The sequence below is a fragment of the Felis catus genome, chromosome B3 (assembly GCF_018350175.1).
Source record: "Felis catus isolate Fca126 chromosome B3, F.catus_Fca126_mat1.0, whole genome shotgun sequence".
NCBI lineage: Eukaryota > Metazoa > Chordata > Mammalia > Carnivora > Felidae > Felis > Felis catus.
In genome coordinates, this window is record NC_058373.1 from 147,578,471 (window position 1) to 147,605,302 (window position 26,832).

The 26,832-nt window shown below is 45.6% G+C and overlaps 1 protein-coding gene and 1 long non-coding RNA gene across 2 annotated transcripts in view; one reads left to right on the top strand and one right to left on the bottom strand.

Annotated features, from left to right (window-relative positions):
* LOC123386317 overlaps positions 1–26,832 on the top strand; it is a 74,000-nt gene that overhangs the window by 16,822 nt on the left and 30,346 nt on the right. The gene's annotated exons all lie outside the window — the stretch shown is intronic.
* LOC123386295 (disintegrin and metalloproteinase domain-containing protein 21-like) lies at positions 484–3,260 on the bottom strand. Its single transcript, XM_045060717.1, is given in 2 exon segments — positions 484–1,883; positions 1,885–3,260. Coding segments are annotated over 2 exon segments (2,226 nt in total). The 5' UTR covers positions 2,911–3,260; the 3' UTR covers positions 484–683.

A 26,832-nucleotide genomic window follows, 5' to 3' on the forward strand; every position in this document is an offset into this window, starting at 1 on the left:
CATCGGGCTCCCTTGGAATGCCAGAGACAACCATAGGCACTTGTGCCTACCTTTCTGATTGATTTCACTGGGGGCTACTTTCAGCCTCATAGTCTCAGTCTCCCACATTCAGAAATTTGCTCTCCAGGAAGGCACAGCTTGCACTGGCTGGGATCGAATCCATGTCCCTTTCCCTGGCAGCCCACAACACCTCAGTGTGGGACAGGCAGTATGGGTGGGTGGTAGCCCTCCATCACCCTGAACCCATATTGGGACCAGGAAATGAGAGGTCACCTGAAGAATGAGACAAAGCTCAGTGTGCAAGAGCACAGTTTCGGGCAAAATTCATGATTTGTCCCTAAAGGAGCTTGTGGCAACTTCTCTTATTTCTGGAACCAGAAACCTCAGCCCAAGACACAGCTGCTGACTCAGGTCTTCTGCATAGAGTCTTAGGCACCGTTTGGGCTCTTACAGGCTTACCAAAATACATAGAGGCCACAAGCATGCAGTTTTCAAGTTTTATTTCAGAGTTCTGCTCAGTGACGCATCAGAGACCTGGTGTCAGGTCCAAGATGTGCCTGTGGACCCCTGTGTCTCCCGCAGACCCCTGGAAACGTGGATGTTAGCTGTGCCGCCTGATTACTGTATTTTCACAGATGGGCCATGTGGATTGTCTATAGTTGTTTAGGGGTCTGGAGGCTGAATTATGCATTGTCTTGATCAACAGTCTCTTCCGTAAGTTCCTGTCTGTTGATAGTTCTGACATTTCCGGCAACACCAAAGAGGAATGCAGCAATTAAGACATAGATTCTAGCAAAGATCACTCTGAGATATACCACGTATTCACGACTTTGCCTGACTGACCGCATTCTTCTTGGAGGGGGTCCACTGTCTGTGCTCCCACCAGTGCCTCGTTCAGTGCACCGTGAAGGATCCCAGCCTACGTGGCAATGGCAGTTCCTGTTATTGTTGCATATCCCTCTGTGACTGCATTTCTCCGGGATACAGTCATAGTTCAGCTGAGCCACACTGCCATTGCAGTAGGTATCTTGACAGAACTTTCCAGGAGCACAGGGGGTACCGGTTCTCACATGACCAATATCGGTTGTTCCTGTGCTATGATGCGAATCCAGCCCAAAACACCAGAATCCTGAGATCTCAGACTGATGAAATCCAACATGCTCTTGCAGCTGAGGGAGATGGGTGACGTTACTACACTGCAGCCTTCCACACTGCATGTCTGTGGGGGAACAGGGTTTAGATTTGAATACCCCTGGGTCTCTTCTGCAGTGTCCATATCGGCTGCCTTTTTGATTTATGGTATAGCAGACATTTTCACCCTTCACAGCATTTCTGCCAAAGATTTCTTGGCAGTGCATAGTGCGGTCAGTGCAGTTTCCATGATAGCAGTAGCCCTCTTCAGTGCACGGGGTTCCATCTTGCATATAGAAGTCATCAGGGCACTCCACGGACACCCCACGGCAGTATTCTGGAAGATCACATATATTTTGGATTGGCCTGCAGAGTGTCCCAGCATCGGAATAGGTGCAGTTTGTACAGCATCTGCCTGTATTACATTTGCTGCCAGGGGTTAGAATACAGTCACTCGTACAGCAGGGATTGTTGTAGCACTGCTTGAAGGAGCCACAGTCACACTGCTCACCTGGCTCCACTACATAGTTTCCACAACGATCGTGAGTCAGGCTTTTATTGAAATAGGAAAGTCCTGAGTCAAATATGCACTCACAAAAATTATTCACCACTACATGCTGCATATGACTGAAGGAACAGTTACTGAAAGAATCTGTTATAATAGGGTATTGATTCATAATGCAGGTAGACCTCCTCTGGCATGCACAAAACTTATTGTCATAAAAAATACCAATAGATTTTGCAATTTTTTGGGGCTACTAACACAGACAACAATAAAAAATGTCTGCCTAGAGAAGCAAGCGAGATGATGGATTTTGGTCCACATACCGCATATGTGGCTGGCTGAAACTGAAGTTCATGTGGTGCATCTTTGTTGATAAGTAAAGCTGTATGTGGTTTAAAAGCAACAAACAAGTGTCTTTCAAAGTAGATATGAATCGGACTCCCTGGCACCTGAAAATTGTTCAAGACAACTGGATCTTCCAGATTATAAATGACCATGGAGGAAATATAGTGCCTTACATCAATACCTTGAAGCATTGAGTCAGTCAAACTAACAAGCCTCACGAGGAATCAGGCACATTTTGACACGTTGTTGAACTCACTATACATTGTTTTGGAACTGAGAACAAGTCCTTTCAAAATTCCATGATGGGATGAATACAACTTACTAGAGATCCTGGGGGCTGCACTGATATTTGCTTGAGAGAACAGGGGGTTCCTATCCCCCTTATATCCCAGGTTATAAGTAGGTCCCGTTGCATTGGTGTCTGCCACTATCTGAGAAAAAACGTGTTCAAACCGTTGGGAATCGCTGAGGGGTCTGATTTCATAGGCAAGGTCATCCAACTTCATGATACCTTCAAGGCCCCCATAGCACGTGTCCATGGTGACCATGGAAAGAGGAATCTCCTCCAGGTAGCCGAGGTAGTAACAGTCTGGAGGGATGAAGGGGTAGTCCATCTGCAAGGCTCCCTGATCATCCTGAGTCATCATCAGCAAATGTCTGGACCAAAAGATTTTCTTGTGCTTCATGTGGATAACATGGCTCTTGCCCCCAAAATGCAGGCTATAGGACAGCCAGCCAGGCATCTGAACGCCCTTGCCGTGGTACAACTCCTTCTTGGGAATTACCACCTCAGAAGAGATGTAGCGCCATGAGGGATGACCTTGAGAACCTTGGACAGGAGCCAGCAATGCCCAGAGCGCAAACAGCAAGAGGGGTGCCCTCAGGGTGACCTGGCCCTCTGCCAGCCTCATGCCCCTGCTCAGGGACATCTGCCAGTGAGAATGGATAAATGGAGGATCCTCAGCAAAGCCAGGTCTAGACCATCAGACAGAACAGAGGGCTGTACCGGGTGGCCAGCACCCTACACCTCGGGGCCACCTGTGGGGTTAGGTAACAGTCACAGGGTGTGGCATTGGGTGACCCTGCTCATCAGTTCACCTGGGGTGGATGTGGAGAGTCAGGTGGGCCATGGTCAACAGTGCTCACATGGACATGGGTAGGGAAGTGGACCCAGAAACACGGCTCTATTCAACACATTCCATCTTTTCTCCTTCTACTTGGATACGGGATATGCAATTATAACACACTGAACTTCTCTACCAATTCCACGTCCTGTGGCACTGCTGGGTCACTTTCTCTGGATGACTGATTTTCCTCATTATGGAAACCAATGCTTCCTATTTCCATGGGATATGGAGTTAGACTGTCAAGTTTACCTTTGTACGTATTGAAGAACATTGATTTGTAATTTTACATGTCTTATTCTGGTTGGCTATTAGTTTGCAAGCCATTTGATCCTTTTGGTTGTTGCTTTGAAGTTTCCTCTGAGTTTACTGAGGAAACATTTCCCAGTATTCTGTGTCATGATTGGTGAAGTACAAGGTTGTATTTTAGTTTTTTCTTATGCCATCTGGTGAGAACAGAAAGTACTGCTGAACATGTGTGAGCCCCAGGGGATTTCCCCTCTAATCCCTTATTGTGGTTCATTTCTGGCGTCTGGCAGTCTTCTCCCATGCCTGTGAGTTTCTCTCCTCAGGGGGAGATAGATGCAGGGGAGTTGAGTTTACATTGGCAGCCTGCACCAAGGAGGCTGCCCATGATCGAAAATGGTATCCACCATGGAACCCCCTTGTTTAAATACCGTCTAGTCCTTTAAAATCCCCTGGGTTGGGCAGAAGCCCTCAGAGTTGGCTTTTGGAAAAGAGTCTGCCTTTTCTCCGGGTGGCTGGCCTCCTAAATAAAGCTCAACATCTTTTCCCACCAAAACTAAAACTTTGAACATTGATCTTTCCAGCAACAGGCACCTGAATTTGGGATTTGATAAAAATAAAATGGATAGTGGAATGGCAGTTGTCAGGGGCTGGCAGGGTGGGGCAATGTGGAGTAGATCTCAAGGGCTATGATTTTCTGTTATGCAAGATGATTAAGTTCTAGAGGGGTCTCCACAACATTACCCCTGTAATTAACAGTACTGTATGGTTCAAGTTTTGTGAAGAGTGTTGGTCTCATGTTCAGTGAGATCCTAACACAAAACAAAAGTGGAAGACACGAATTTTGCTTCTCACATGACAGTATGCTGAACGGCATGGACACACTCTCTACTGATAATGTGAAAATAATTTAAAAACATTTGCATAGTTTGAATAGTAACCCTGAGGATATGTCATTTACAAATATCTTCTTCCATTCCATAGGTTGCCTTTTAGTTTTGTTGGTTATTTCCCTCACTGTGTAGAGGCGTGCTATTTTGAGGTAGTCCCAATAGTTCATATATGTATGTATTTAATTTTCTTGTTTTATTTTTAATTTAAATTCAAGTCTTCAGTCTTTGAGCTCCACGTTTACAGGAAGTTACAGGTTTTATCAGCACAGAGAGGGCCCTATTTGCATGTCCTCTTGCTTATATATCACACTGCAGACTTAGATTTGATTCTTTAAAAGTGAATGGCAGGTTTGGGATGCATTTCTACATTACTTTGTGTGGATGGTGCTGTGACAATATGAATAATTCTTATCAGTGAGCACAGGTATATTTGCGGAACTTGTGCATTTTTACATGTCTTTCATCAACAAAGGTCATTTTCACTCTACAATTATTTTACATACTTTATGAAGTTTAATCCCAAGTACATTATTCTGTGCCATTTTCAGTTGTATAATTTTGTTATTTGTTTTGCATATATTTCCATGCTAGTGTGTAGAATCATAGGTGGTTTATTTTATTTTTAACGAACATTGGATTCGGCAAGAGTCAAGGCAAAGGTGTGGTTTTGGGGTATTTAGTCAACAAATAACTAGCTTTGTTTGCACAACCTTCTTGTCCCTGAGTTCCTTATTCTGGTGCTAAGGATGGTTCTCCCCTCCTGGTACAGGGAAGGGGAGTTTCCCAAGGGTGATTTATATCCTGCTGTCAAGGGACACAGGAAGGTCTGAGTGTCCTTGGACTGGCTGTTTCTCCTGTGACTTTCATCCAAATAAGGACTGTGACACGATGATATGGTTTGAGGCAGCATAGTTATTCTTCACGTTATCATGTGGAATACTACTATTGGGATGACCATCATTGCCTGGCTCCTGATGTGGCAGGAATGGTTTTAGTGTTTTATGTTCAATATGCTGTCAGGTGTGGGCTTTCATAGTGGCCATGATCATGTGGAGGTAATTTCCTTCTCCTTTTTAATTGAGTTATTTTATTTTATTTTTTTTATATGAAATTTATTGACAAATTAGTTTCCATACAACACCCAGTGCTCATCCCAAAAGGTGCCCTCCTCAAAACCCATCACCCACCCTCTCCTCCCTCCCACCCCCCATCAACCCTCAGTTTGTTCTCAGTTTTTAACAGTCTCTTATGCTTTGGCTCTCTCCCACTCTAACCTGTTTTTTTTTTCCTTCCCCTCCCCCATGGGTTCCTGTTAATTTCTCAGGGTCCACATAAGAGTGAAACCACATGGTATCTGTCTTTCTCTGTATGGCTTATTTCACTTAGCATCACACTCTCCAGTTCCATCCACGTTGCTACAAAAGGCCATATTTTATTTTTTCTCATTGCCACATAATATTCCATTGTGTATATAAACCACAATTTCTTTAATTGAGTTATTTTAAAGTGATGAAGATATGTTTTTTTGTTCATGAAAAAACTGTGTCTAATGATTTTGTGAATAAATTAAGGATGGCTTTGATTCAATCATTCCCTCTCTTAATGGAGGACATCAGATTTTTGCATTTGTGTATGTTGAAGGATACTTGCATTTCAGGGATGAATCACACTGGAATTATCATGTATGATAATTTCAGCGTGCTGTTGAATTCATTAGGCTCGGACTTAATCAAGGAATTTTGCATGTATGTGTATCTGAGACACTGACCTGTAGTTTCCCTTCTTGTGGTGTGTTTCTCTGGCTTTGTTGTGAGAGTAAAGGTGTCCTCATAAAGTGCATCTGGGAGTGGTCTTTTTCATCATCAATTTGGAATAGTTTGAGAAGTATTGGCATTAATTTTTCTTTAAATATTGTAGAATTTTAATAAAGCCTTGGTTTTTTTTTTTTTTTTTGGAGGGTGAAGGTTTTACATTAAGGATATCTTCTTACTAATTTGTGTTTTGTTCCTCTTGTATTTTGCATGAAAGTGTATTGGTGGATTATATAATGCTAGAAAGTGTGTAATTTGTTCTTGGTGATCTAATTGTTGACCTATAAATATCTAAGTTTTTCCTTTATATCCTTTTCATGTGTTTAGTTCAGTTACGTCTCCTTTTTCAGTTCAGATTGCATTTGTTTGAATCTTACCTATTTCCCTAGGCTACCTAAGTTTTTTAAATTTCACTTATCTTTCCAAATTGAAATTTTAATGAAGTTGATTTGTTTTCTGTATTTGTGATAGTCTTTTTTCTCTGCTGTATCTTTTTATGTTAATTTTATATTTGTCTTTTTATCTCAATGAAAATACCAATGCCTTTTTTTTAAAGGAATCTGAAAAATATACTAATTCATATGTAACCACAAAACACATGGAAGTAAAAAACAAAATCATGAAGACGAGAGAACCCGGAGAAGGAGAACACTTCTTCTTCTAAATATATTGCAGAGATACATTAACTCCAACAGTGTATTGCTGGCATGAAATGAGTCATATAGACCAGTGGAGCTCATTACGGAGCCAAGATGTAGAATTGTGCAGATGCAGTCAGCAAATCCTCCATGAGATTTCCAACAATGCACAGTGGGGAAAGGATTGTGTCTCTTAAACATGGTGTTGACTAGGGGCGCCTGGGTGGCTCAGTCAGCTAAGCATCCAACTTCCAGTCATGTACTGATGTCATGATTTGTGGGTTTGAGCCCCACATCAGGCTCTGTGCTGACAGCTCAGAGCCTGGATTCTGTTTCTGCCTCAATCCCTGTGCCTCCCCTGATCATGATCTGTCTCTCTCCCCCCAAAATAAAAGAAACATTAAAAAATGGTGTTGATATACACATGCAAAATAATGACATTTGGCCGTAATCTTGCATCATACATATACGTCAACACAAACAAATCTCAAAATGGATTAAAGATTAAGCAGAACCCTGACCCAAAATGCCTTCGAAGAAAACACACAGGATAAACATCATGACATTCTCTTGACAATGATTTATTTGATCCAAAAGCAAAATCACAGAGAACCATGGCAGACAAGGGGGACTGCATCAATCTAGAAAGGGGGAAAATGAAACAGTAGCAGGGTGAGAAGGCAGTCTATGAAATGGGAGACATTACATTAAAAATACTGAAAAGGAGTTAATATCCAAAATACAGGAGGGACTCCTTAACATCAATAGCAAAAATCACAATTATAATCGTAACAGTAAGCACATCACCTGATTAAAATTTGGGTCAAACATGTAAATATCCATTTCACTATTAAAGGTTGAAAAAATGTCCATCCAGCATATGAATGGTGTTCATCATCACTAATCATCAGAGAATTCCACCCCTGATCCACTGAGATATCACCTCACAACTGATAGCAAGGCTATTATAAAATAAGGCAAACACAACGAGAACATCTCAAGTGTTGCTGAGGATGTGGAGAACAGGCAATCCTAGAATTCACTTGATGGGAGTGCAACACAGTGTAGCTACTATGGAAAACTGTGGTGAAATAACCCACTAAACTGAGTTCCTAATCTGCTCCCATACAGTTGACTTCATGTCCAGCTGAGTGTGAGGAAGGTCTGGGCCTCATGTTCTGTGGAGAGGAGGTGCAGAGACAGATGGATCCAGTGGATGATTCCTTAACTCCTTCAGTAGAATGGACCCCTGGCTGACCGTTTTGTAAGACTTGACTCAGTGTGCCTCCCCACTGGTTGTCTCTGGCTCCCTGAACTGGATGGAGAACAAAGGGAGTGAAGGGTAGACACTACTCTTTTCTCTCACAGGAACGTGTATACACTGAGAATCCTTGAGAGAAAGTCGCGGAGTTGATGAAGATGCTGTGGGGTTTCGACAACCACAAGGGTCTTTCCTCATGGTCTCTCTTCATGGGCATCAAAGGAAAACCTTAAGGAAAGTAAAAGGAGAGAGGAGATGCTCAAATATATTAAATTTAGATCACTTGAATGAGTCAGTCTCCTCTGTTTGAAAATCACTTACATCTATTTTAAATGGTGGCCTGTGTACTTGTGAGGCACAGGTCTGTATATGAGTTGATTTATCCCCGAGCTTGGTCTCTGTCAAGGTCGGCACTACTATATGACTGTTCACTCTAAATGTTAGAAGACATCTGTGTTTGTAAATGGTTTAGGAAACAGTGTGTGCTGTTTACTGGTCAGCATGAATTTTCCAGGGCGTGATGAGAAAGATGCTTCACAGGAAACCTGACCCTGAAACACTTGTTCTGGATATGAATTCTGAGACCTTGGGTGCCCCCTGGAGACCTGTGAACCTCCAGGTTACCTACGTGGCTCCTGGTGTCCTGTGCTTTCCTGATGACCTGAGTGCCCCCAGGTGAACTGAGTGGCAACTAGTGACCTCAATGCCCCATGGAGACCTGAGCATCCCCCTGGAGGTCTGAGTGCTCCATGCAGAACTGAGCGACCCTGGTGTCCTCAGTTCCCCCTGGTAACCTGAGCACCCCAGGAGATCTCAGTTACCCCTGGTGTCCTGAATGCCCCCTTGTGACTTTTAAATAACCTAAGGGCAAATTGCAATCTTTGGGGCCATTCTCAGCTCTCAGAAGTCCTTTGTGGTGTTTGAGCCAGCTCTGTGGCTAGGTCTATCCTGTCCTGTTCACCCTTATAGGTGGTTCTGATTGTGTGGCTGTTAATCCTGGGGGAACCTCCAAGGGTGTGGCCAGCACCTGCTTTATCCCTCTTCCCTCTTGCCTAACAAACTGCCTAACTGATGGACATGTGGCTCTTGTGGTCTGGACCCTAGTATGTGATATAGAATATATGATAGTATGTGAACCATCCACTGCATCCACTCTGGTTGGTGGATCCAATTCCACCAGCAATTACTGGTTGAGATGGAGAACCCCAAGATGCTGCTAGTGAGGTGCAGAGTGTGCAAGGCACTCCCTAGTTGGGCACAACTCCTGCAGCTGCACCTGGGACAGGATCCCTTGGGACAAGGAGACTGAGCCTGGGCCATTCACCAGCAGTCACAACCATTCCCATCATCCCACATCTGATATCTGAAACCCTTACCTTTGGGACCTCTCACCAGGCACAAGGAAGGCCCTACAGTCTCTTCTGTTTCTCGAATACAGTTCTGCCTTCCTTAGGGACTTCAGCTCTCTCTGAGGAGAGAGCTGTTGGCTCCCACACCCTGAGAGTGGAGTTTAGTCTAGATCTAGAGAAGTTTGCCTGTGTGGGAGGGAGCATGTTCTTATAAGTGGACAAAAATTGAGTCAGGTTCCCCTTGTCCTTTCAGGTCCACCTGTGGGCATCTCTTCGTGGATCCACAGGCTTGTTGGTCCTCGGTCAAGGCAACACTTGGTCTATGAATTGTGTTGGAGGCAGGTCAAGTGATGGCCTCACCTTTCTGATCAGATAGTGAACAAATGAGTGGATCACAATTCACTATACTCTATCTGTCCAAAATATATTTGAAGGGATCCATATTTTCTCCAGAAAACTTTCCAAATCAAGTCTTTAAATACATTCAATTTTAACAGTCCTTCCTCACATAACTGCTTAGGAAAAATCTATATTGATGTCCAGTCTGGTGTAAATATAACAAGCAAAGGACACTTGTTCCCAGGATCACATTTCTTTTAGTTTCCACACTGATGTATTAACCTCACCTGACAACTACCTGCAAAGCATGGGCACACCTGGAGACTTCTGATCTTGATGGTTCTCTGCTGATGGGGTTTGCTTCCTCAGCCATCTGCAAAGCTTGGAAGCAGTGCCGACATCTTTATGTGCACAGACACCAAGACATGGACACCTTTCTGTCACCTGCAGATATGATTCCCATGCATGGCTGGTGTCTCCATCTCCTGAGAAATCCCCATCCAACACAAGGGGCAGTTAACTGAGGGAGGAGGCACAGATTTCACAGAAAAGTGGGGGACTGTTCACTGATATGGCACAGAGACCATCAGAATCTGAGGTAAGAAGTTAATGGCACTAAAACAACCACATTAATGAAAATGGATTGGCTGACCTGGACATCATTGGAATCTAAACATCCGGAGCCTAAAGAAATTGTAGAAAGTGTGTTCATAGTTCTGAAGGCATGTGCCAAGAGGATAAATGCTGAGTTAGCTGAATAGACTTCAAATAGAGATCAGAATGCTAGATAGTAGATAGATGATAAGTGGATAGGTGATGGATGATAGAGGGTAGATAGATGATAGATAGATAATAGATACTTTTATGTTATATTAAAGTCATTATAGAGGATTCACATCATTATGAATGTATTTGAATGAAATTACCCACTATTGGCAATATTTTTTAAAAGACCATAATTTCATATGGAAAAGAATATTTGACACCAACTTTAGATATACAAAAGAAATAATTATGACTTCAATAGTTTCTGAATACAGCTTCCACATAGGGTAGCACATGCCTCCTTGTAGATTCCTCCTCCCTCTCGGGCTTTGGCTTCCACTCCCATTTGTTCCCAGGGTCTCCCTTCCCAGGATGTCCTGAGCTCTGGGATGTTCAGGGACAAGAGCTCTGTCCTGGATCTGGACCATCATCCCTCTGGCCTAACATTTACAGCTCCTTCCAGGCCCTTGCTCAACCACCAGCCTTCTGCCCACCAGGCTCCATCCCTGCATCCACCACCTGCCAGCCTCCTTCATTTCCTGTGGATTTAACAACAGTTTGTTAGGTTGGCAGGTCTCCTAATAATAATTCGCATTGAGGAAAGAACTGTATAGGTAAAACATGACAGACTCTCTCCACAATAGCCTTGAGTTCATTCCCATGATGTTATTATTTTGCACCCCATCTCAGCCCCTTGACCCCACAGTCTTGCATTAGAAACGGTCACTTTCATGAACCGAACTAAATCTGTCCCCCCTACACAACTGGTCCATCCTATCTATCTACTCTATATGGTCATCAGACAACCACCAAGCTAAGAAGGAACACAATACAGAGTGTGAAGTCATAAGTATTTATAGAAATAATTTTATAAAATTTTATCTAATAATGAAAGTAATGATATATTTACAGAAGTAACTTAAATATGGTAAATGACCATGTTTATTATAAGATTCTATGAGTTTAGATGAACATAATCAAGTTACAGGACAACCAAGTAACCACAGGTCAAAGAAATGTATCATTCTCAGGTCTATCCAAACCCTTTCCTTTGCACACCAATCAGTTTCTTATCTCTCCCTTTCTCTCTGGGCCTCGCGTGTTCTCTGTCTCAAAAATAAATAAACATTACAAAGATAAAGATACGTACAGGTCAGTGATATTTAATGGAGAACCCAGAAATAATCCCCTTCATCTTTGGTCAACTGAATTTTGACAAGAGCAGACAACATGACATTGGGGAACAAATGGTCTTTTTTTTAAATTTTTTTTCAACGTTTATTTATTTTTGGGACAGAGAGAGACAGAGCATGAACGGGGGAGGGGCAGAGAGAGAGGGAGACACAGAATCGGAAACAGGCTCCAGGCTCCGAGCCATCAGCCCAGAGCCTGATGCTGGGCTCGAACTCACGGACCACGAGATCGTGACCTGGTTGAAGTCGGACGCTCAACCGACTGTGCCACCCAGGCGCCCCGAAATGGTCTTTTTAATAAAGGGTGCTAGACAGCTGGCTATCCATTTGCAGAGGAATGAATTGCATCCAGACCTCACATCATATACAAACATCAAATCAAAATGGGTCAACTGTTTAAATGTAAAATTATGACCTCTGGAAGCAATATATCGAGATAAATCTTCATGACCATTCGGTTTAGCAATGCTGTTAGAGATGACACCAAAGCACAAGCAAGGAAAGAAAAAGTAGATAAATTTAGTTTTCTCAACATTAGAAGCCTTTGTACACCAGAAGATGCTATCCCCAAAGTGAAAAGACAAAGCCTAATGGAAGATAATATTTGCACAGTATTTGTCTGGTAAGAGCCTGTTATGCAGAATGTATAAAGGGTTTTTACAACTCATCAAAAAAAGACAACCCAATTTTTAATATGGACAAAGGATTTGGCTATATCTTTCCCCAGTGCAATCATACAAATGGCGAATACCACTTGAAAAGATATTAAACATCAATAGTCCTTATGGAAATGGAGATTAAACTACAGTGAGATACCCTTTCACACGCACTAAAAATGCTCTAATCAATACAACTACAAAATAACAAATGTTGGTAAAGATGTTGAGAAATTGGAACCCTTCAACCTTGCTTGTGGAAATGTAAAATGGTGGAGACTATGTGTAAATTAGTTTGGCAATCCCCCCCCCCCAAAAAGCTAAAAACATAGAATTACCATATGGCCCAACAATACTACTCCTAGATGTATATCTCGAAGAATTGAAAACAGTTGTTTAAACAAAGTGCATGTGCACATACATAGCAGCACTGTTCACAATAGCCAAATTGTAGAAACTGTGCAAATACCTATCGATGTGTGAATGGATAAACAACCTAGGGCAGACCCTTAAACAGGAATATTCTGTCATACAAAGAAAGAAAGTAAAATGTTGTGGCTGTAGAGAATACTGGTTTCTTAGAGAGCTATCACAGAACTCCACATCTGCACTTACATCTGGAAATTTAAAGCAAAGCCTTGAGCAGGTATTCATGTTCCCGTATTCATAGCAGCTTCGTCACAACAGCCAAAAGATGGAAGCAACCCAAGTAACTATTCATAGGTGAGTAAATAAACAAAATGTAGTATATACACAATGGAATATGTTTCAGCCTTAAAAAGGAAGAGAGTTCTGACACAGACTAGCACACCGACTGAACTAGGCAGTAATTATGCTGAGTGAAATGAGCCAGTGACAGAAGGAAAATACACTATGGTTCCACTTAAGTGAGGTGTCCAGAAAAGTCATACTCAGAGACACCAAGTAGAATGTGGCTGTAGGTGCAGAGGGGAAAGCGGAATTGGGATTTAGGGTTTAATAGAGTTTCCCTCGGGGAACATGACAATGTTCTGGAGATGGATGTACAACAGTGTGAATGCAGTTAATGCCAGACAACTGTATGCCTAAAGTGACTTACGTGGTAAATGTTATGTTACATACATTTAATCAGAATTTAAAAAGGAAGGACTGATACACGTCACAACATGGGTGAATGCAGAAAACATCCTCAGTGACAGAAGCCATCCAGAAAAGGCCACTCAGGAACCATCTTGCTCTTTTCTTTTTTAACATTTATTATTTATTGTTGAAAAAGAGAGACAGAGACAGGTCATGATAGCGGGAGGGGCAGAGTAAGAGGGAGACACACAATCTGAAGCAATCTGCAGGCTCTGAGCTGTTAGCACAGACACAAGGCAGGCGCTGGAACCCATCAATTGGAGATCATGACCTGAAGTGAACTCGGCCTTTAGCAGACTGAGACCCCAGGCGCCCCAGGAACCACCTTGCTCTTTAAATCCCCCCAGGTTACACAGATAGGGGAAAGTCTCCGGAGCACTTCCCCAAAAGAAACCAGATCAGAATGGGAAGAGACATTTCACAGTGGGGCAGATGGGGACACTTGAAGTGGGCCTGTGGTCTGGGTTCTAAGGTGGAAACGCAGGGATTTCGTCATTTGGGGTTCTGTGGTGGTTTCTCGGGAGGGCGTCCCCGTTTGGGTTAAAACGCACCAAAGTATCTCATGTGAAGTGGCAAACGCGGTAAAGAAACGAGCGTCCAGGTGAAGTGTATTTGCGCTGCTGTGACACGTTCACTGCACGTCTGAAATCACAGAGTAAGGTACTCCTCCAAACAACAGTGTCAGCCCCGCATGACAGAAGCAAGAGAGGGGTCAAACGCTGTGACGTAGGCCCACGCCCAGATGCAGCTCACCCAGTCAGAGAAGCCACGGGCCCTTCAGGAGGCAGCACGTGAGCCAGAGGCACGTGGGAGGGTTCAATTGGTGGCCACGTGATTGGGTGTAGCGGAAGCAGTGGGATTTGGAATTCCGTTTGTCCACAAGACGCCACGAATAAGCTGTTAGAACTGCGAGAACCAATGAAGGGACATCTCACCGAAGTGGACTCGGGAGTCGGGGAGGGGAGGCTGGAAGGCGGAGCCCACCACCCAGGGTCAGGCTCTGGAACAACCCACCACTACAGAACCAAGATTAGAACCCTCCGCGGAGAGAAGCCCCAGGCTCAGGCCCCGCCAGGGGAAGCTGTGCCCTGCGGCGCCTACAGGAAACCCACCGCGCCTGCAGCCGGGCCCTGGAGGCGCCTGCTCGCCCTGCAGCCCTGTGTTCCTCCTGCGGACCTCCCTTCAAAACCAGCCTCCCAACTTCCTCTTCTCCGGAAACAGCGTTCCTCTCCGTGTGCTCCCCACTCGGCCCCGGATTTGCCACAGCTTGCTGGGCCCGGATGGCAATTCTCCTCTACTCCTGAATAAACCCACTTTTGCTGGTAGCATAACTGGCGGCTTTGTTTCCAAGGGCAACGGAAGGATAAAGGAGGACACTCGCAGAATAGGAGATCATCACGCACACACCACGTGCACGTCTGCAGGCTCCTGACGACCCGTCGGAAAGAGAAAGGAAGAGACGGTGCCATTTACAACCGCAGCAGAAGGAACGACGTGCCCCAGAGGAAGAGGCAGGGAGGTGGCAAGGAGGTAGCAGGCCTGCTGTCCCAGGACAGGGCACTGGGGACAGAAACGGAGGAAGACGCACGGGGGCGGGGAGCGGCTCTGTGCTCCTGGCCGCGGAGGAACCGACCCCTTGAGCACGTCTGTCCTGCCCGGAGCGACCTGCAGCTCCGGGGTGTCGCACCGAACTCCCCACGGCGCCGTCGCAGACTCGGGAGGGACACCCCGCCCCGCGCGGAGGCTGAAGGGACCCGCGAGGCCAGAGCGGCGGGAGTGCAAGCTCCGCCAGGGGACCCCGCTCCTGGACCGCGAACCGCATGAGGAAGCGGCGGGAACCGAGTGGGCGCGGAGCAGGAACACGGCCGCGCTGCCCCGCTGCCAGGCGCCGGTGAGGTAAGCCCTGCGGGGGCACAGCGTCACCGCGCACGACGCCGCGCAGGGTCCTTTCCCCCCAGGGTCTGGGGAACACCGCCCCCCTCAGCCTCCTGGTTCCGGAAGCTCCTCTTCCCGGGGCCTGGCTTTCTCCTCACCTGCTCCTCCCTTGGCGGGACCTGAAGAGACCGGGTTCTTGTCAGTGTGGACGCGGGGCCACGTCCCCCCGAATCCTCCACAGCGGGTCCTGACGAAACCGGGTTCTTGTCAGTGTGGACGCGGGGCTATGTCCCCCTGAATTCTCTACAGTGGGTCCTGAGAGGACCGGGTTCTTCTCAGTGTGGACGTGGGCACTCGTCCACCCGACGTCTCCACAGCGGGTCGTGAGGACACCGGGTTCTTGTCTGTGTGGACGCGGGGCCACATCCCCCTGAATCCTCCACAGCTGGTCCTGAGGAGACTGGGGTCTTGTCTGTGTGGACGCAGGGCCACGTCCCCCTGAATCCTCCACAGCGTGTCCTGAGAGGACCGGGTTCTTGTCGGTGTGGACGCAGGCCCAGGTCCTCCCGAATCCTCCACATGGGTCCTGATGAAACCGGGTTCTTGTCCGTGTGGACGCGGGGCCACGTGCCCCTGAATCCTCCACAGCGGGTCCTGAGGAGACCGGGTTCTTCTCAGTGTGGACGTGGTCACTCGTCCACCGAACGTCTCCACAGCGGGTCCTGAGGAGACTGATTATTGTCCGTGTGGACGCGGGGCCACGTCCCCCTGAATCCTCCACAGCGGGTCCTGAGAGGACCGGGTTCTTGTCCGTGTGGACGTGGGCACTCGTCCACCCGACGTCTCCACAGCGGGACCTGAGGAGACCAATTCTTGTCCTTGTGGACGCGGGGCCATGTCCCTCAGAATCCTCTACAGTGGGTCCTGATGAAACCGGGTTCTTTTTGGTGTGGACATGGGCTCTTGTCGTCTCGAATCCATCACAGGGTGTCCTGACGAAACTGGTACTTGTCCGTTTGGACACGGGCCCTTGTCCACCCGAAGTCTCCACAGCAGGGCCTGAGGAGACCGGGTTCTTGTCAGTGTGGACGCAGGGCCACGTCCCCCTGAATCCTCCACAGCGGGTCCTAGGAGACTGGGTTCTTGTCTGTGTGGACGCAGGCCCAGGTCCTCCCGAATCCTCCACAGTGGGTTCAGATGAAGCCGGGTCTTGACGGTGGGGACACGGGCCCTCGTCTCCCCGAAGTCTCCACAGCGGGTCCTGAGGAGACTGGGTTCTTGTCGGTTGGGACGCGGGCCCTCGTCTTCCCGAATCCTCCTCAGCTGGTCCTGTGGAGACTGCGTTCTTGTCAGTGTGGACGCAGGGCCACGTCCCCCAGTGTGGACGCAGGGCCACGTCCCCCTGAATCCTCCACAGCGGGTCCTGAGGAGACCTTGTCAGCATGGACACAGGCCCTAGTCCTCCCGAATCCTCCGCAGGGGGTCCTGTGGAGACCAGGTTCTTCTGGGTTTGGTCGTGGGCCCTAGTCCTCTTGAATCCTTCACAGCGGGTCCTGACGAAACCAGTTCTGGTCGGCGTGGACGCGGGCCCTCCTCCGCCAGAAGTCTCCACAGTGGGTCCTGAGATCAGGTTCTTGTCACATTGGCAGGAACCTATGTCGTCCTGTTCCCCCACTGTGAATGTAATGGCATAGCCTTAAGGTCAGAGTGGTCCTTCATGAAGAACTCCTTAGATTGTGTTGTCAAGGGTCTCTCCTCCAGGTTGGAAATGGTCAAGGATCTTGGGCTCATGACACAAGGCAAAAACAAAAAACAAAAACCCCACACTCTTTGAATTGTCCCCATTCTATCTTAGAGTTGGATGGCGTCACCTGGGCTTGACCTCTCCCAGTGGGCCTGTGCTGCCATGCCATAAAAATCCAGATCCCAGGAATCAGAGCTTCTTTCTTCCTACCTCTGTGGGCTGTGGGGGCTTGGGGAGCGTCTTCCTCAGAACCTTCCCCCCTTTTTTTTGTCTGTGTCCCCTTCCCTGTGCCTTGGTGTGCTTATCATGGTCTTGTGATAGAATGAAAAGCCTGGAGGCTCCTCTAGGGTGTCTCTGTAAACAGGCTGTGGATACCTTGAGTTTTTCAGTGAATGATGACTTGGGCGGTCTTGGACCAATCCAGTCCGCTGCAGCATGTCAAGGGCTGTAAGCAACAGCTAGGAGCCAATGACGAAGACCCACAAAAGCCAATCAATGTCCTTGTCTCCCTCCCTTTGGACAAATGATTCTAGGAAGCCTTGCATTTCCATGATGGTATAGTGCCTGTCACCATTTCTGTCTCTCATGCTGGTCCTTGGACATGTAGGTGTAGTGGATCGTGACAGGGAAAATCTGGGATAGAAGTTAGCTCTTCCCAGAGTCATGTTCTGTGGCCTCCCACACTGAGATGTCCCACTCAACACCTGACACGTGGGGAGCCATTGGCGACAGCAGCGAGGATTGCAGCCACTAGGGGGAGCTTGCCTTGGCCAAGTCGTCCACCCTGGGTGCCATGATGCTCCTTGTAGATTTGCCTCCATCACTAGCTAGGGCTGGCTAATCAAGCACAACACCACGGTGCTGGCTGCAACACAGTGGACCAAGCAGCTGGCGTCTTCTTCGACACTAATCTAGGAACACTGTTCTCGGTGCCCACCTCCTTTGGAGATAAATAGGAAATACACATCCCTGCCCCCAGACTGGTGCCTGCTTGTTGGTCTCTGCAGGGAGTCTGACCTTTTATGGCACTGATAATTTAGGGTGAGGGTTTCTGGCAACACCTGGCATAAGGCCAAATCAAAGCTACAGACCACCAGCAAGCACCAGCTCCTTCCCACAGCAGCTGAGACGTGAGCGTGAAGAATGAGTGAGCCATTCTTAGGTCTAAGGCATTGTAGGGGAGCATCACCTAGGCTCCCATTCCCATCCTTGGGGATAAATGTATTGTGGGACCTCAGCTTCTGGACTTAATTAAGAACATGTAGACTGTGACCTGCTGAAGGAAGTGGCAAAAGCCAGTCACAGCGGGTGACAGGCAGGTCCTGAGTCATCTGAGCTCTTGCTTGGGGTACATGAGATGTGCGGTCCCCTTGTGACTGAAGGTGGGGTTTCAGTACACCCCCATCAAAGGAAATGGAAGCACAGGATTTATGACTTACAGAGCCCAGAACAAGAGGGCACAAGGACCAGGGGAGGGCAGGCCTCCATCCCACATTCGCAATGATCAGGACATAGAAAACAGGGTAGCAAGTACAGGATTTCTTGGGAGTGGATGGGGCTGATTTCACTAACTTTCACAGGCTCACCTCTGTGTTATTCTAGAAGGTGCTTGGAAAACCAAAGTGGTAACCCCAGGCAGATTCGTATCTAAGGTAAACTCACTGAAAAGTAGGCAAGAGTAAGAGAGCAGGGATTCACATTCATCGGGCTCCCTCTGGATGCCAGAGTCATCCATAGGCACTTGTGCCTACCTTTCTGATTGATTTATGGGCTGCTCCTTTCAGCCTCATGGTCTCAGTCTCCCACATTTGGAAATTTGCTCTCCAGAGAGGCACAGCTTGCACTAGGTGGAACCTAATGCCGTTCCCTTCCCTCACAGCCCGCAGACACCCCCATGTGGGACACTCAGTATGGGTGGGTGGTAGCCCTCCATTATCCTGAACCCACCTGGGACTGGGGGAAGACAGATTACCTGGAGAATGAGAGACTTTTCAGTCCACAACAGCGCAGTTTTGGAGAAAACTCATGAAGTTGCCAATAAAGGAGCTTGTGTCAACTTCTCTTAATTCTGGAACCAGACACTTCCGCTCATGACACAGCTGTGACTCAGGTCCTCTTCCCAGAAACTAAGGCTCAGTTTGGGCTCTTACAAGCTTAAAAACTACATGAAGGCCACAAGCATGCAGTTTTCAAGTTTTATTTCAGAGTGCTGGTCGGTGACCCATGAGAGACCTGGTGTCAGAGCTGTGATGTGCCTGAGGTCCCCTGTGTCTCCCGAAGACCCTTGGAAACGTGGATGTCAGCTGTGCCACCTCAATACTGTATTTTTACAGATGCACCAGATGCATTGTCTATAGTTGTTCAGGGGTCTGGAGGGTGAATTATGGATTGTCTTCTCCAAAAATCTCTTCCTTAACTTTCTCTGTGTTTATAGTTCTGACATTTCTGGAAACAAGAAAGAGGAATGCAGCTGTTAGGGCATAAATGTGACCAAAAACCACTCTGAGATATACCATGCATTCATGACTTTGCCTGACTGACTGAATTCTTCTTGGAGGGGTCCACAGTCTGTGCTCCCACCAGTGCCTTGTCCGTGCACCATGGAGGATCCCAGCCTATGTGGCAGTGGCAGTTCCTATTATGGTTGCACATCCCTCTGTGACTGCATTTCTCTGGGATACAGTCATAATTCATTTGAGCCCCACTGCCATTGGAGTAAGTATCCTGACAGAACTTTCCAGAAGCACAGGAAGTACCAGTTCTCACATGACAAACCTGGGTTGTTCCTGTGCTACGATGTGAATCCAGCCCCAAACATCAGAACCCTGGATCTCAGACAGATGGAATCCAACATGCTCTTGCAGCTGAGGGAGATGTGTGACATTCCTACACTGCAGCCTTCCACACGGCACGCCTGTATGGGAACAGGTTCAGCGTTGAATTCTCCGGGGTCTTCTGCATGTCCATGTCGACTGCCTTTGTGATTTATGGTATAGCAGACATCTTCACCTTTCCCAGAATTTCTGCCAAAGCTTTCTTGGCAGTGAATAGTGCGGACAGTGCAGTTTCCATGATAGCAGCACCCTCTTCAGTGTACGCGGTTCCATCTTGCATATGGAAGTCATCAGCGTACGCCAAGGACACCCCAAGGCAGGACTCTGGAAGATCACACATATTTTGGATTGGTCTGCAGGGTGTCCAAGCAGCGGAGTTGGTGAAGTCTGTATAGCGTCTGCCTGTATTACATTTGCCCCCAGGGGTTCAGATACAATCACGCATACAGCCTAGATTGCTGTAGCACTGCTTGAATGAGCCACAGTCACACTGCTTGCCTGGATCCACTATGTAGTTTCCATAATGATAGTGGGTCAGGCTTTTATTTAAATGCACATTTCAGTGTTGAACATGCATTTGCCTGTTGCACAATTCATTATGTGCTGCATATGAATGAAGGAACAGTTACTGAAAGCTTCCATTATACCAGTTAATTGGGTCCTAATGCAGTTGGACCTTTTTTGGCAAGCACATTCATCAGTGTCAATGCACAAGCCACAATTTCTTGCCATCTGATGTGTTGCTATGACAGACAAGAGTAAATAATGTCTGCCTAAATAACTCAGAATGATGCCATATAACCCATTGGTGAATGGCATATAGAATATACAACTGGAGTGCAATGAACCTCATGCGGCCCATCTCAAATCACATTAAGGGTGAATGTGTTTTAAGAAATCAAAAATACTTTGACTCATACTACTGAAGAGAAAAAAAGGACTCTGATGCGACACATAATTCCCGTGTGAGCTTGATGTCTCTCACTATAAATGACCATGAAACCAATAACTTACATCAATACCATGAAATATTGACTCAATTAAGCTAACTAGCCTTATTAGGAATTGGGCACCTTTTTCCACGTGGTTAACACACTATACATTGTTTTGAAACTGAGAACAAGTCCTTTGAAAATTCCGTGATGGTATGAACAGAACTTACTAGAGATCCTTGGGGCTGCACTGGCATTTCCTTGAGGAACAGGGGGTCCCCTGTCCTCCTTATATCCTAGGTTATAAGTGGTCCCATTGCACAGATGTCTGCGACTCTCTGTGAAACAAAGTGTTCAAACCATTGGAAATCACCGAGGGGTCTCATTTCATAGGCAGGTTAATCCAACTTCATGATATCTTCAAGGCTGCCATAGCCTGTGTCAATTGTGACCATGGAAAGAGGAATCTCCTCCAGGTCGCCGAGGTAGTAACAGTCTGGAGGGATGAAGGGGTAGTCCATCTGCAAGGCTCCCTGAGCATCCTGAGTCAGCATCAGCAGAGTCTGGACCAAAAGAGTTTCTTGTGCCGCATGTGCATAACATGTCTCTTGCCCCAAAACACAGGCTATAGGACAGACAGCCAGGCATCTGAATGCCCTTGCTGTGGTTCTGCTCCTTCTTGGGAATTACCACCTCAGAGGAGATGTAGCACCATGAGGGATGCCCTTGAAAACCCTGCACAGGAGCCAGCACTGCCCAGAGTGCAAACAGCAAGAGGGGTGCCCTCAGGGTGACCTGGCCCTCTGCCAGCCTCATGCCCCTACTCAGGGACATCTGCCAGTGAGAATGGATAAATGGAGGATCCTCAGAAAAGCCAGGTCTAGACCATCAGACAGAACAGAGGGCTGTGCCAGGTGGCTAGCACCCTGCACCTGGCGGCCACCTGTGGGGTTCGGCAACAGTCCCAGGGTGTGGCATTGGGTGACCCTGCACATCAGTTCAGCTGGGGTGGATGTGGGAGGGGCAGGTGGGCCATGGTCAAGAGTGGTCACATGGACATGGGTACGGATTTGGACCCAGATGCATGGCTCTAGTCAACACCTTCAATCTTTCCTCCAGCTACGTGCATATGGGCTATGCAGCTATAACACCCTGAACTTCTCTACCAATTCCATGTCCTGTGGTACTGCTGGGTCACTTTCTTTGGATGATTCCTTTTCCTCATTACAGAGACCACTGCTTTTGCTTCCTTGTGATGTGGAGGTAAACATTGTCAATTTTACTTTTATGGGTGATGCAAAAAATCGCTTTGTAGTTTTATGTGTCTTATTCTCCTTGGCTATTAGTTTGCAAGCCATTTGATCCTTTTGGTTGTTGCTTTGAAGGTGCCTCTGAGTTCACTGAACAAAACATTTCTCAGTATTCTGAGTGATTATTGGTGAACTACAAGGTTGTATTTTAGTATTTTCTTATGCCAGCTGGGGAGAACAGAAAGTACTGGTGACCATGTGTGAGCCCCAGGGGTTTTCTCCTCTCATCCCTTATGGTGGTTGTTTCCTGGCCTCTGGCAGTCTCCTCCCATGTAGTTTGGTTCCCTCTTCAGCTGGAGATGCAGGGAAGTTGAGGTTACTTTGGCAGCTTGTACCATGGAGTCTGCCCATGATCAAAAGATGGTATTGACTTAGGCACTCCCTTGCTTGATTAAGTACCCTCTACTACTTTAAAACGCCCTGGGTCAGAAACCTCAGAGTTGGCTTTTGGACAAGAGTTTGCCTTCTTCCCAGTGTCTGTCCTTCTGAATATAGCTCAAATTCCTTTCCCACCAAAACTAAAACTTTGAACATTGACCTTTCCAGCAACAGGCAGCTGAATTTGGGTTTTGATAACAATGAAATGGAGAGTGAAATGTCAGTTTCCAGGGCCTGGCAGGGAAGGTCAATGAGGAGTAGATCTCAAGGGCTATGATTGTGTGTTATGCAAGATGATTAAGTTCCAGAGGGGACTCCACATCATTACCCCTGTAGTTAACAATACTGTAAGGTATGGTTAAAATTTTGTGAAGAGTGTGGGCCTCATGTTCAGTGAGATCTTACCACAATATAAAAGTGGAAGACATGAGTTTTGCTTCTCACACAACAGTGTGCTGAACTGCATGGACACACTCTCTACTGATAATTTGAATACAATTTAAAAAAACATGTTTTGAAAACTAACCCTGAGGATATGTCATTTACAGATATCTTCTTCCATTCCATAGGTTGCTTTTTTGTTTTGTTGATTGTTTCCTTCACTGTGCAGAAGTTTGCTATTTTGAGGTAGTCTCTCTCTATATATAATTTTCTTGTATTATTTTAATGTAAATTCAATCTGTTAACATAGTGTAGTACTGATTTTAGGGGTAGAATTTAGGGAACCATCGCATACATATAACACCCAGTTCTCATTTCACCCAGTGCCCTCCTTAATGGCCACATGCCATTTAGCCCACCTCCCCCACTTCCCCTCAGTTTGTTCTCTGTATTTAAGAGTGTCTTCTGGTTTCCTCCCTCTCTGTTTTGATTTATTTTATTTTTCCTTTCCGTATGTTGTGTTTCTTCTATTCCACTAATGTGTGAAATCATAGGATTTTGACTTTTTCTGACTGACTTGTTCCACTTAGCATAATACACTGTAGTTCCATCCATATTATTGTAATTGGCAAGATGTCATTCTTTTTGATGGCTAAGTAATAGTCCATTGTATATATTTACCACCTCTTTTTATGCATTCATGTGTTGATGAATATTTGGGCTGTTCCACAATTTGTTTTTTGTTGATAAGGCCGCCATAAAGATTGGGATGCATGTGCCCCTTCGAATCAGCATTTTGGTATCCTTTGGATACCTTTGGTATCCTTGGATAAATGCAATTGCTTGATCACAGGATAGTTCCGTTTTTAATATTTTGAGGAATCTCCACACTGTTTTCCAGAGTGGCTGCACCAGTTTGCATTACCATCAACAGTGTGAAAGGGTTTCGCTTTCTCTGCATTCTTGGTGATATTTTGTGTTTTCTGAATTGTTAATTTTCGTCATTGTGACAGGTGTGAGTTGGTATCTCATTGTGGCTTTGATTTATATTTCACTGATGAAGAGTGTTGTTGAGCATCTTTATTCGTGTCTTTTTGCCATCTGGATGTCTTCTTTGGAAAAATATGTATTCATGTCTTCTGCCCATTTCTTCACTGGATTATTTGTTTTTTGAGTGTTGAGTTTGGTAAGTTCTTTATAGATTTTGGATACTAACCCTTTATCTGAGATGCCATTTGCAAATATCTCCCCCCATTTTGTCAGGTGCCTTTTAGTTTTGTTGATTTGTTCTTTGCTGTGCAGAAGCTTTTTATCTTCATGAGATCCCAATAGTTTATTTTTGCTATTGTTTCCCTTGCCTCTGGGGACATGTCTAGTAAGAACTTGTTCTGGCCAAGGTCAAAGAGGTTGGTGCCTGTGTTCTCCTCTAGGATTTTGATGGTTTCCTGTCTCACATTTAGGTCTTTCATTCAATTTGTATTCATTTTTGTGTGTACTGTAGAAAGTGGTCCAGGTTCATTACAAGTTCACGATGCTGTTCAGTTTTCCCAACACCAGTTGTTGAAGGGACTTTTTCCATTTGATAGTCTTTCCTGCTCTGTCAAAGATTAGTTGATCATATAGTGATGTGTCCATTTCAGAGTTTTCTAATCTTTTCCATTAATCTATGTTTTTTTTTTTTTTGCCAGTATCATCCTGTCTTGATGACTACAGCATTGTAATATAGCTTGATATCCAGAATTGTGATGCCTCCAGGTTTTTTTTCTTTTTCAAGATCTTTGGTTATTTGGGGTCTTTTGTGGTTCGATGATAATTTTACAGTTATTTGTGCTAGCTCTGTGAAAAATGCTGGTATTATTTGACAGGAAATTGAATTATTTGCATTCAATGTCTAGATTGCTTTGGATAGTGTTGTCATTTAACAATGATTTTTCTTTTAATCCATGTGCATGGAATAGTTTTCCATTTCTTTGTGTTTTCTTCAATTTTTTCCATAAATGTCCCAGACTTTTCAGAGTACAGATCTTTTACCTCTTTACTTATCTTTATTTCTAGTATATTATGGTTTTTGGTGTAATTTTAAATGGGATTGATTCCTTGATTTCTCTTTCTCCTGCTTCATTATTGGTGTATAGTAATGTAACAAATTTCTATATGTTGATTTTGTATGCTACAAATTTACAGGTTTATTGTACCAGTTCTAGGGTTTTTTTTTTTTTTTTTGGCTGGAGTCTTTCAGGTTTTCTATATATGGTATAAAATTCAAGTCCAGAACTGAATAATCCTATTAAAAAATGGCCAGAAGACACGAATAAGCATTTTTCCAAATGTGACCTACAGATTGTCAATAAACCCATGAAAAGATGGTCAACATCACTCCTCATCAGGGAAATATAAATCCAAACTACAGTGAAATATCAACTCACACTGGTCAGAAAGGCTGAAGTCAACAGCACAAGAAACAACAGGTGTTGGTGAGGATGCAGAGAAAGAGGATCCTTTTCGAGGTGCTGGTGGGAATGCACACTGGCACAGCCACTATGGAAAACAGCATGGAGTTTCCTGAGAAAGCTTAAAATACAACTACGTTACGATAGAACAAATGCACTACTAGGTATTTACCCAAAGGATACAAAAATACTAATTGAAGGGAATTGTACCTCTATGTTTATAGCAGCTATATCACAAACAACCCAGCTATGGAAACAACCCAGCCCAAGTATGCATTGATTGATGAATGGGTATAGAATACGTGGTATATCTACATAACCCCGGCCACGCACACTGGAATATTTCTCAGCCATAAAAAGAATGACATTAGCCATTTGTAAGGACAGGGATGGGCCTAGAGAGTATTATATTTACTGAAATAAGTCAGAGAAAGACAAATATATGTTTTCATCCATATGTAGAATTTAAGAAACAACAAATGGGCAAAGGGACAAATAAGAGAGAAGAGGCAAACCAAGAAATAGGTGATTTTTCAATGTTCACTTATTTATTTAGAGGGAGAATGGGAGGTGGGGCAGAGGAAGATGGGAAGAAAATCCCAAGGAAACGTTGTGCTGTCAGTGCAGAAACCAAAGTGGGGCTCGATCTCAGGAATGATGAGATCAAGAAAAGAGCCCAGATTAAGAGTCATGGGCCTAACCCATGGAACCACGTAAGCACCACGAAACAGATACCTAACTATAGGGGAAAAACTGATGGTTACCCTGGGGAGGGTGGGTGGAGGGGTGGGGAGGTAGTTAATGGGGATTAAGGGGAGTGCTCATAACGAACACTGGGTGCTGTATTGCAATGTTGAATCACTATATTTTACACCTGAAAGTAATATTACATTGCATGTTAACTAACTGGAATTTGAAGAAAAACTCAAATAATGTATTTATAGTGCCTGCAAATGGCCATGTTGGCATACAGCCCATGAAGAAGCATTTATTGCAGAAAATATACTACCAGAAAGAATGCCTAGAATATTTGAACTAAGTTATGTTCTTTTCCTTTCCCACCCCAGATCAGCAAGTAGAAACTCCAATGCAAGTAACTGGGACTATAGGCATGTGCCACTGAGCCTTGCTGCAACCTCCCCTCCAGACAGTTGTAGCCAATACATAGGGTTCCCGGTGACCAGCTTCTGTTTAGAGGACTCTTTCCCAGAGGGACAGGATGTCAGTGACCCTAAGCTGTTTGCTGTTGAGGCCAAGCCCCAGCAGGTGCCACTGAGATGTGTGACTCACTCATTGTTGGCAGCCCCACTCCCAGGAAGGAAGCTCTGCCCTGGGCACAGTCCACTAGGGATACTAGGAACGTGATCACCCCAGACCTGACTTGTATGGCAGGAGTCTCATGCCACCAGGACAAGCAAGCCACAAGGCAGTGAAGCTTCCAGCCACCCCTAAACAGAGCCCTCAGTTTCCAAACTATTTGGAATCCTGTTTGTCCCTGACATGCACTGCAGCTGCAGACCTTTGCCCAGAGTATTGCCCAGGGTAAGGGGGAG